An 11,440-nucleotide genomic window follows, 5' to 3' on the forward strand; every position below is an offset into this window, starting at 1 on the left:
CTTGCCCCTGCACTAGCCCCGGCCGCGGATGTACCGGATCCCACCGACGAGCCTTCGGCGGCTGCTGGTGCAGGGGGCCCGGCTACCCCCCGGGTAAGTGTACACCATCATACCACCCCAGAAGAACAGATTAGTGCTTCGAACTCCTTTGCAGGGAAGGAACTAACCGCGGACGTCTGGCTGACCACACGCTCGGACAAACGATACAAAACCGTACCCATAACGCAACACATAAGAACCACCGACACAACCCCTTCGGACCGCTTACCATACTTCTCGCGGTCAGTAGAAGAGCAGCACGCTAGTCCATCTAACAACGACGACAACACAAATATACCCAGCAACAGAAAAACATTCAAAACAGGTAGCCCACCACACAATCTCTCTAGCACTTCGATGAACAACAACCCAGAACCAGAACGATCCACGCTCGCCCTGCAGTGGAACGTTAATGGGTTAAGAAACAACCTCGGTGACCTACAGAACATTATCGCCCGCCTCGAGCCACTCTGCCTCGCTATCCAGGAAATGCACCTGCACTGCGGAACCGACCCCTCCCCTTGGTTCAGGAACCGATACCAGTGGGAACTTGCGAGAGGAGCTAACAACCATCAAACCATCGGCCTGGGAATAAAGGTTGAACTCCTATCGACCCACATCTCGCTCAACACTGAACTGATCGCGGTCGCCAGGAGAATCTCGACCCCCATCAACTGCTCCATCGTATGCATCTACCTCCCACAGCGGGTCACCAATATAAAAAATCAACTAATCAGCCTGATCAACCAGATCCCAGCCCCATTCGTCATCCTGGGAGACTTCAACGCCCACCACTCGGCTTGGGGCTCGAACAAGTGCTGCCACCGAGGCAACGAGATCGTCCAATTCATCGAAGAAGTCGATGCCGTGGTACTTAACGACGGCAGCCCTACATTCATCCGCGGTAACACCGCCTCTGCCATCAACATCACCTTTGCTTCTAGCTCCATCGCAGGGATATTCGGCTGGTGCACGGCCAACGACACGGCTGGGAGCGACCACTTCCCCATCGAACTACACACCAACCACCTTCCACCTAAAACCACCAGGCGCAGACGCTGGCTGTACGACAACGCCGATTGGGACGCCTACGACGCATCTATACAATCCCAACTCGACCGAGACCGCACGTACACGCTGACCGAACTCTCGGAAATAATTGTCAATGCAGCTGAAGAAAGTATCCCCCGAACTAGCGGTGCCCCACCACACCGAGCCGTACACTGATGGAATCCGGAAGTCGCTGCCGCCATCAAAGCGCGCCGGAAAGCACTCCGCACCCTACAAAAAACATCACCCAATCATCCCCTCCGTGACCAAAGAGCGGATAACTTTAGGACGCTCAGAAACGCCGCAAGGAAAACAATCCAAGTGGCTAAGGAAACAAGCTGGACCAACTTCGTGGACGGAATTCATCCGGACTCCCCAACTACGGAGCTGTGGAGACGGGTCAACGCGCTCAGCGGAAAACGCCGACAAAACGGCTACTCCCTAGCAGTCAACGACATCACCATCACAGATCCTGGAGAAATCGCGGACAGGATAGGATGCCATTTCAAATCGTTATCCGCCGACGAAGCCCTGCCAGCAGCATTCGCCCAACGAATAAGAAGGCTCCAAGCCGCACCTAATACCTTCACACCAGACTCCACAGCCATCTACAATAGGCCCTTCACAGGATCTGAACTCGCCGTAGCCCGGCGGCTCCGACAGGGTGGGCTATCCGATGCTTCGGCATCTCCCTCCCGGAGGTAAAAGGGCCCTCCTGGAATCATTCAACACAATTTGGGAAGGCGGGTCCTTCCCAGAGGAATGGAAACTGGCCCATGTGGTTCCCATTCCCAAAAAGTGCCAAGGCACTCGTACCCCCAGCGACTTCAGACCAATCAGCCTGCTATCATGCACATCGAAAACCCTGGAGAGGATGGTTAACCGACGACTGACCACGTGGCTGGAAGACCATAAACTTCTCGACCAACGCCAATTTGCCTTCCGGAAGGGACGCGGGACTGGAGCCCACCTAGGCTCCCTCGGTGAAATACTGGACAAAGCAAGATCTGAAAACCTCCACGCCGACATCGCCATTCTCGACGTGGCAAAAGCCTACAACACCGTCTGGCGCGAAGGCGTACTACAAGAATTGAAGCGATGGGGCATACAGGGAAACCTCGGTGTGTTCATTCAAAACTATTAAACCAACCGCCGCTTCCGGGTCTGCATAGGCGGCACACTATCCGACGAGTTTCGCGAGACCAACGGAGTGCCGCAAGGATCAGTACTAGCTGTGACCCTATTCCTCGTGAGGATGAACTCGCTCTTCGCCGCGCTACCCGGGGGCATCTACGTATTCGTATATGCGGATGACATCATCTTGGTGGCCCTAGGGAGAACCATACCCCGTACAAGGATATCCCTCCAGGCGGCCGTCAACGCGGTCGGCCGATGGGCACTCGCGACCGGCTTCAACATCGCAGCAGAAAAGTGCGCCATAACACACTGCTGCAGCACATATCACCCAGCCAATGCTCGACCAATACGCCTCAACAACATCGTAGTTCCGTTTCGAAAGGAACCAGTTGTTCTCGGGATCACGCTCGATCGGAAACTAACCATGATGCCACATTTCCGACGATTAAAAAAAGACTGCGAGAGCAGAAAGCGGCTGGTCCGCACGATCTGCTCCCGCCACCCTAAGAACAACCGCCGAGCAGCACTGAACGTCGCAAGATCACTAATACACAGTAGCATATTTTACGGGATCGAGATGACATGCCGAAACCTGGACGGACTCTCCAACATCCTCGGGCCCCTATACCACGGAGCGGTGCGGTTAGCCTCCGGGCTATTACCGAGTACCCCTGCCGAAGCAGCCTGTGTGGAGGCCGGAGTACTACCCTGCCGCTGGGAAGCAGCCAGGGTGGCTCTCAAACGTGCACTTAGTTTCCTGGAGAAGACATCGGGCGACGAATGCCTCCTGCTTACCATCGCAAGCAACATACACCATGAATTCACTGGCAACTCCCTCCCACCCATCGCCCGGCTGCACCGAGTGGGACCACGGGCCTGGTACGACTCCGGACCAAATGTTGACGACAGCCTTGCTCGTATAATAAAGGTTGGTGACCACCGGAACAGTATAATGATAAAGTACCGACAACTAGTACACAGAAAGTATGCACGACACAACCAAATCTTCACCGACGGCTCCAAGGCTGACGACGGAGTAGGCGCGGGAATCAGTGGCTTGGGGAGCGGGCTCTCCTTCCGCTTACCCGGATCCTGCTCAATATTCTCAGCGGAAGCGGCCGCCATTGCAGTGGCAATGGCCATAAGAACCTCCGACACACCGACGGTCATATTCACCGACTCGCTCTCGGTCCTGAGAGACGTCGAAAGCGGAACCTCCAAGCACCCGTTCGTTCAGGCCATCGAGATTCATCGAGACCCACTGGTCACAATCTGCTGGGTCCCGGGCCACAGACGCCGATCGTTTAGCTCTCTCCGGCAGACGAGCCCGAGCCCGTCTCTCAGCCGAGACCCCAACAGTGGACATATTAAGGGAATTTAACACGAGTCTAAAGCACGGATTCACCAACCACTGGCGGAGATCCCGAGGTCATACGCAAAAGGTCAAGGACTCAACTGACACCTGGAACGACCGAGTCAGCCAGAGAGAACAGAAAATACTTTCCCGACTCCGCGTGGGGCACACCCGTGTGACCCACGCCCACATCGTGTCCAACGTACCTCCATCAGAATGCGCGTCATGTAACACCCGGCTCACCGTCGAGCACCTGCTCTGCAACTGCCGGGAGCTGGATGACCTACGGCAACAACACAACCTAACCGGGTCAATACGAGATGTCCTGTCCAACGACCCAGCTCGGGAGGAGGCACTCATCCTATTCCTGAAGGATGCCAACCTGTTCGACCGAATGTAAGCAAAGCACGAACAAGCGAGCGTGGGTCCTCCACCACACTCGCAGGAGCCGTGGGGAGGTCCCCCGCGGCCCACAGCGCCCAAGCATGACCAGCCCGCACCAAGATTCCGAGAACGACACCCAAACGAACATCGCCAATCGGCCCTCTGCCACACTACCTTGGCGTCGGAGAGGTCGCCCATAGCCCAAAACAACTACAACAACCCCATACAGCACCTAGAAGATGGGCCCTCTGCCACACCGCCTCGGCGTTGGAGAGAACGCCCATGGCCCAATACCACGAGACACACGCCACACAGCACCGGAAACCGGGGAATCCCCCACCATTCCAGAGCGCCCTCCACTCCGTGTGATTCCTCTGCCAAGCACCACGATGTACTGGAGAGGCCTCCCACGGCCCAGGCCAACTCAGCACTTGCCGACCTCACCGCTAGCAAAATATGAAAATGGTCCCAAACAAACGGAATCAAAATGGAATACTTACGTTTTGTATATTAATTTTTTTTTGGTTCTCATGGGCGAATGACCAGTAGGTTAAAACCCAAATAAATAAATAATAATAATAATATAATAGTTATCGAGACATAACGTTAGCGTTATTTGTTTATAGTGAATGTTCCTGTTGGCTAAAAGAGACAGATAGGACGAGATAGGTTCAGTAAGCCACATACCAATCACACAAACGCCGTTGTGAACGCCAGTGAAAAGGTTTCTCCAAATATCGCTCTTAACAAGTGCCACTTCTCCATATTTCAACATGAATTTTTATTGTGGTCTGGGTCTAGGTGAACGTACTTCGATTTCGACATCGATATAAACAGGCAACTGAATTTTATCGTTGTCATGTTCGACTTAGTGTTACATGTTAATCTTTGCAACGAAGTTTTCTGCCGGGCTAAACTTATCAACGTTACTATTACGGACGTGATGGAGCTGTATATTTGCTTTCAATATTAAGCAATAACTTTTCACCTTACTTTTAACCACTGTTTCACCTCATCGACTGCTGGTCTAACACGGGTAAATCGAAATAGCGCAATCTCGTACCAAAACCAAAATAATTGGATGGAAAAAAAACTTAAAGCTGACCAACTTTATTAAATATGATACAATAAATTTTTTTGAAGGATATTGTCTGATTACTACATTAAGAATCTATTGTTTTAGGCATCATGAGGACTTTTGAAAAATAGTGGGAATTGGATCTTGTAACTGAACCGTTAGCCGAGGTCCTATAGTTGTCAAATTATCATGAGTTCTTTTTGGAGGGATGTTCCGAATTATGGATTGGGGACAATGGTTTGAATGGGAAGCGAAGTTTGGTTAGGTTGATTGTATATAAACACAAACTACCTCATCGAAAAATTGGATATTTTTTTGAGCATGCGTAGAGTTGACATAAAACCTCAATGTGATTTACAACGATAATAATATTGTGAAAAATAGTAGAAAAGAGATGGAAAATTATTTTTCCGTTTGGTCAGGATCATTTCTACGAGCATTTGATTTTTGTTGTGTAATAAATTATATAAATAGTCTTTAAGCAGGATTGGAAATAATATAATTTCATAATATTTCAAGTTAGTGGCTATAAATGGTAAATATTTGAGTGTTCAATTGAATGGTGTAATAAAATGTTGTATATGATAACTCGTTTTGGATTTGCGAGGAATAGCGAAGAAAAGTAAAATTACAGCTCTAAAAAAAATGATTACGGTCACGATCACATTATTTCGGAACGGTGAACTTTAGATGTTTAGTATCTTGGAAGTATATTACAACGCAAAGCAGCACATCTTCTAATAAAATAATTTTGTAGGTTAATCCTCCTAGAAGTAATTATGAAGTATATTTTCTTCAAACAAATTTAGTTCGAGAGTTAATGCCTTCAGCAAAGTTTTCGAAATTGCTATTTAAACAACTTTGTTGAACGGGTCGCTATGATTATAATCTCACTCAGCCCGGTTTGACTTAACACCGACCAATATGTGAAACAAAACTTTTAAAACGAGTTATTCTGATTTTACTGTAATTGATAAATCTCTTCTGAGGTGTATAAGCAATAAAATTCACAACCTATTGAAAGTAGTATCTAAAGTTATATTGAAAAGAACTGGCTTTAAGAAAACATCTTGAATAATGTTTTGTATATCGATATATTGCATTTATGTAGCCTTCATATTTTCTACAAAGTGTTTTAAAATGACATTATCAACAACTTTGCTGAAGACACCAAATCTCTTACTATTTACTTCCCCATAATCACTTCTAGGAATTTTCATCAAAATATAAGCTTTTTTTGTTGTGGTACGAACACAAGCTGCCGAACATATGGAACATCAAAAAACGCCTGAGAGCTGGAGACCCTCCGGAAATTGTTCATCCAGCTGTTCAGGAGCTCCTAGCAGAAAGTTTCAGCCGTTCAGCAGTCGTCCGCACAGATGACTCGAAAGACGATATCGCAGTAGGCGCAGTAGTTTTCGGAGAATACCTTCTTCCTTTTCTCAGCTAAGGCATTCGTAATAAAAACAGCGTTAAAAGCATACCACACGTTTAGCGATTTTCTGCTCATGTCCAAATCGGCTAGCTGTTTATCAGCAATCGAAGCCGTCCAATCAAGCTTTGCTGGATCCCAAGTCACACTGGCATCCGCGGTAATGAAGAGGCAGAGCGACTCGCAGACGAAGCCAGGAGCATTGCTCAATTGGAAATACCCGTTCCGGGAGCAGACGCCGTTAGTTAGGGTGACCATACGTCCTGGTCTCAGGAAATGTACTGGTTTTTAACTGACAGTCCTGGGAGTACGGGGAAACACTTTATTTGAGTCTTGGAAAAAATTCTGATAGCCAGCAGATATCCGTCAAGATTTTGGCAGTTGTCAAAATTTTAAGAATGGTGCTGTCAAAACTCTGCTATATCGCCGCACCGATTCACAGTTGCTTCTCTTTCCTTGAAATTCAGTGTGAGCTATGACAGAACAATCGTCAAATTGGAGAAATATGGAATCAACGGTAGTTTTTGCAGAGATAATGGTTATCATTGGAGATAAGCATAAACCAACCTTGACTCCTGCGTCTGGAATAGCCGAGCTCTAATAAACATCTTATGATGCAAGAGTCTAACGACATGTTCAGGGTATAATCCAAACAATATGTGGAATCGTTGGACTATATGGGTTAAAGTTCGCGTATACATATTTTTTTATTAGGGAGGGAAACTAATGGGAGCCGTTGAGGTTTCTGCTGTACTTCAATAATGTGTATTTAGTGCTGAAAACTCCTCGTCGGTCCTTCGCAAGCGATCTCAATATATTTAATTTCATCTAGTCAATTGAGAACTACAGATTTCTCCAACAATAGCTTCAAAGCTTCGCAGTTTGTGGTGTAGGAAGAACCGCGTGTGTGTAAATCCGAAGAAGTGCTCAGTGCACGAATTCTCACGAAAGACAGAGCTCGGCCTGCAAGACCTCTAGAAATGTTTTATGAATGTAATTTCGGTGAAGTAAGAGGAGGGAGGTGGGGGACTGTCCTGGATTTTATTAGTCTAATATGGTCACCCTACCGTTAGTCAAATCAAAACAACTACCCAAAATCAATGGTACAATTAGTGGTCAATTCACGGGGGTAAAACTGCGCGAAGTAAAATACGACACGACGAAGTGAGATTCCATTCGAGCAGTGAGTGCTCCAATGATCCAACTAAAAAGCGATCCAGTTAAAAAGTGACCAAACAGCAAATCAAGACTGTGTTTCCACATTTTTTTATCAGGAACAGTTTAGTCTTAAAATAGTTTTCCTTAGCGCAGTGTGAATTCAGATTTGCTGTACAATATGCTGAAAACTAATTTCTGCTACTCCAACCATTGTCGAGCAGAGTACCACATACAAGACAAGATACAAAACACGTTGATTTATAATCGACTATATCGAATCCTACGAGGATTGTTAGGTATATGACCATCATCGAATCCTACGATTAACGAAGACACAAATGTCCATTATGTCAGTGATACACTCGATGACACATAAAAAATTGGAGACATGGTGGATAATCGCGAAACACTTCGTATGTGATATGTATAAGGACCTGATCAGTACAGTATTGATTCGTTTATTTATCAAGACATCAGATTTAAATCAACTATAATAGATATAAAATTGATATGATCAGCATTGCACCAGCAATGTTACCAAATAATGTTATCAAATTGAATAATTATTGTTGGTATTTAATATATCTGAGAGCTTATGAATGACATGTTACATTTTAGCAGAGATGTTTGTTTATATTTTCGTAGATACTAGCATTAAAATGAGCTAAATCGGGATAAAAAAAGTTCCCAAGGGTGATCAAACAAAAAAAATTATCGTTTAAATTTGTACCTCAAAAATTTTACTTAAATTACAACCGACTAAACAACAAGACACAAAAATGTATGTTTCTGAGAAGCAAAAAAAATGAACAGAAACAATCCCTTTTCTCTACAAAGGTTGCTTTCACGCCGTTTCTGCCCTTGGATCAAGAGCATGAATGGCTTTAGCTAGTGTAGGTCCTCCCTTAACTTTGATACCTTTTTTGCCCATTTGATCCAAACGCTCCTCCAGTAGAGAGCGATCACGACCACGTTGCCACCTAAAACCAGTTGCAGGCGATTTTATACATGAATCTTTTTCGACTAAATCCAATCAAATAACACACTTACCACAGGTGAACGCAAGTCTGCAGCAATGGTATGTAGAGAACCAGCAGATCTGTATCGCACACATGCTCATATCGCCTAAGCGCCAATTCGGCCCATTGCTCCGCCAGCGGATGTGGTATGGGAGAAGTTGTACATGCGGCTACTAAACGACACAGCAGCAACAGAACACACTTGGACTTGTCTAGAAAAATTTTGTTTAATATACGAAATGTATTCTCCAAAATTGGCACGGCAAACTCGTTTCTTCGCTCGTCCAGCAACTGACAAGCCTTTCGCAGTTCGTCGCCTTGTAAAAATTCTAGAAAATGCTCCGAGTCACGCAGCGAAGGCACCGTAACGATGTAATCAAGGAAACTCTCAAAGGTTATACTTCGTTCGCCGATTAGTTCCTCGCTGAAATTTCCCATCAGCACCTTCTTGGGGAAGGTCACATTCTGCACGAGCTGTGAGTGTTCCCTCCTTAAGCCATCGTACAACTTTAGAAAATGTGTATATCGACGCTCTATACTCGTCGGATTAGGGTCAGGTTCTGCGCTATCCCGTCGAATGCTGACATCGTAGACGACATACTTTTTACCTCCGGAAGCACTAGCTCCATCCACTGCTACTGCTGGCGAAAGCACCCGCGCAAAAAGAATCTCAAAACAGAGTTCGGCACTGTCATTGTTCGGTAATGGGCGACTGCTTGGGCGCTTCCATATTACTAGAAGCATATAAAAGTGTCAATTTTTTATAATGGTTTTAAAATAAAACGACCCATAATGATCCAAAAAACTACAAGTTAAACATAAATAATCAAAGCGTGATCAAATTCAGCAAAAAAGAAATTAAGGTGATCTTTTCATTCCAAATCAAAAAGTTTTTCATTATATGCGTTGCGTCAAGAACGTGTTTATCAAAATGCGCAAATTATAGATAATGCAAATCAGCGATAATAAGGTCACACTCAACGCTTGTCGTAAATATGACTCATTCTAAACGAGGCAATCACGACAAATGTATTATGATAATACGAAACAGCTGAACAAACATCTATTCAAACACAACTTAAAATTGAAACTTTTTTGTATAGAAACGATCATTACTTTTGGAAATACCTTGAAATTGATCACTGGTTTGACTTTTAATAGACAACGTACTTTGCTCAAAGGCTTCTACCGCACTATCCGGATCTGTTTCTGGAACTGCATCACCGCCAGTTGCAGCATTCAAAGTGTCTATCGTGACATGATGACCAACCACTGCCTGGTGCACTGTGAATACAAGCCATGTAATTATTTTCACCAAAAGATAGTAATAGTAACTTACTTTTTTGCTTATCGAAAGCGTTGTCGAAGTATTAATTGGTTACAGTACTGATAGATAAATTACAGAAATCAGGAGTGTTTGCGTTCACCTTACAAGATATGTAACGTGGATTTAATTAGCTTGATGGCCGTATCATGCACTTCCACTTCTAAGACACTTGCACCTACTAGCTAGGTTTTTTTTAATTTAATTGTATACCTATTACTTTGAATCCAGGTCCAAACCTACTCGTATTCACGATGTATATGGATTCAAGACCAATATGATTGGATCGGACTACACCGTGTAAACATATAAAAAACTTACAAAAAGTGAGTCACCTTTTGACGTTTCCAGCTTGTTGATATTTTTGTTGTCTTTAAGGTGAATTTTTTATCCTCGCAAACAGCATGCAGCGGGTTTGGTTTCAACTTTACTATAAAAATAAAACATCGAATATAAAATCAAAACCCCCTAAGGCTGTTCGCAATGCTGTGATGTAAATTTGTTTCAAAATGACAAACCGTCGGATAATTTGGATCTGTCAAAATACGTCTAGAACACGGTGTTCCGACGATTTAGCCATACCTGTTCTAAATGTTGTTTACTTGATTTTGTTATTGTTTGTCACTTATGTGACACATATTGTTTTTTCTGCTGTCAGTCGTCACACATACTAATGAAAAACATTAGAACAGTGTTCTATTGGTGTTTCAAATTGTGAAAAATTTAAAATAGAATAGTCGAGCTGTTTTAAATCTGATCCAAAAAGTACTCGAAAAATAGAACTGCAGAGATGCAGTCCTATTCTTCGATCTATCTGTTTTAGTCGGTGATGTAAAATAGAACAATCTATATAAAATACATCACCATTGCGAACAGCAAAATTATCCCACCGCTTGTCATTTTGAAACAAATTTACATCACAGCATTGCAAACTACCCAAAATAGATATGTTGTAAAGGCTTGTGTAAATTTGCAATCGTTTTAAAATATGCACTTAAATCCCATTTTTTGCATCAACTCTCAACAAACATATGATTACGGCCTAAAAGCCAACTGTCAAAATCCACTTTGAATGGAAATTCCGGACTATAAAAATAAAGCCGGCGCAGATCCGCTCAGCTTCCACTCTGACATCATCCCTTTGGTTTGCAGCAAGCAGGTTTCTCGCATCTCGCATTCTAATGTCAGTGCAAGCGCCAGCTCGGCTTCTCGCCGCCACTCTGTACGCATCCTTAGAGGCAGTCGCCGGTGCCTAGGTTGGTGAAGTGAATAGTAGAGTAGCCGTACACGCCGCTATATAAGTTAAGTATTTTTTTTCATTTCCATTCCCCCGATCGGTCGCTACTTTTTAGATCCCTTTCTCCTGAATATAAGTTTCATCTCTCATTTACACCACGTGCTATCCTCGCGCCTAAATGGCCGAAGGCGAAGTCACATTTAATGGGAATGATATTCCCATGGATAT

The 11,440-nt window shown here is 44.8% G+C and overlaps 2 protein-coding genes across 5 annotated transcripts; one reads left to right on the forward strand and one right to left on the reverse strand.

Moving 5' to 3' along the window:
• Window positions 1-1,963: 1,963 nt before the first annotated feature.
• LOC131679491 (uncharacterized) lies at window positions 1,964-3,980 on the forward strand. The gene is made up of 3 exons (XM_058960227.1): window positions 1,964-2,210; window positions 2,262-3,505; window positions 3,669-3,980. The coding sequence occupies exons 1-3, from the start codon at window positions 1,964-1,966 to the stop codon at window positions 3,978-3,980; spliced, it is 1,803 nt and encodes a 600-aa protein (XP_058816210.1).
• A 4,094-nt stretch (window positions 3,981-8,074) lies between these two features.
• On the reverse strand, window positions 8,075-10,297 carry LOC131685771 (sorting nexin-20). 4 transcript variants are annotated; one of them, XM_058969712.1, is made up of 5 exons: window positions 10,189-10,297; window positions 9,991-10,078; window positions 9,768-9,935; window positions 8,683-9,385; window positions 8,075-8,612 (listed from the first exon to the last, which is right to left on the reverse strand). In XM_058969712.1, coding segments are annotated over exons 2-5 (1,008 nt in total). In that variant the 5' UTR covers window positions 9,992-10,078; window positions 10,189-10,297; the 3' UTR covers window positions 8,075-8,476. The 4 variants fall into 4 exon arrangements, with proteins under 4 accessions (XP_058825695.1, XP_058825697.1, XP_058825696.1 ...); XM_058969714.1 differs by lacking the exon at window positions 10,189-10,297 and having other exon boundaries at window positions 9,822-9,935; window positions 9,991-10,182; XM_058969713.1 differs by lacking the exon at window positions 10,189-10,297 and having other exon boundaries at window positions 9,780-9,935; window positions 9,991-10,182.
• Window positions 10,298-11,440: the final 1,143 nt, after the last annotated feature.

This window comes from Topomyia yanbarensis, chromosome 2 (assembly GCF_030247195.1).
Source record: "Topomyia yanbarensis strain Yona2022 chromosome 2, ASM3024719v1, whole genome shotgun sequence".
Taxonomy (NCBI): domain Eukaryota; kingdom Metazoa; phylum Arthropoda; class Insecta; order Diptera; family Culicidae; genus Topomyia; species Topomyia yanbarensis.

Bases quoted from the DNA above. Each gene is read 5' to 3' on its own strand.
- LOC131679491 (XM_058960227.1), top strand. From the start codon at position 1,964: ATGGTTAACCGACGACTGACCACGTGGCTGGAAGACCATAAACTTCTC. The intron at 2,211-2,261 runs GTGTGTTCATTC...GGGTCTGCATAG, and splicing joins GGGCATACAGGGAAACCTCG to GCGGCACACTATCCGACGAG. The intron at 3,506-3,668 runs GTCCCGGGCCAC...CATACGCAAAAG, and splicing joins CACTGGTCACAATCTGCTGG to GTCAAGGACTCAACTGACAC.
- LOC131685771 (XM_058969712.1), bottom strand. The intron at 9,386-9,767 runs GTAATGATCGTT...ATATGCTTCTAG, and splicing joins ATTTCAAGGTATTTCCAAAA to TAATATGGAAGCGCCCAAGC. The intron at 8,613-8,682 runs GTAAGTGTGTTA...AACTGGTTTTAG, and splicing joins CAGACTTGCGTTCACCTGTG to GTGGCAACGTGGTCGTGATC.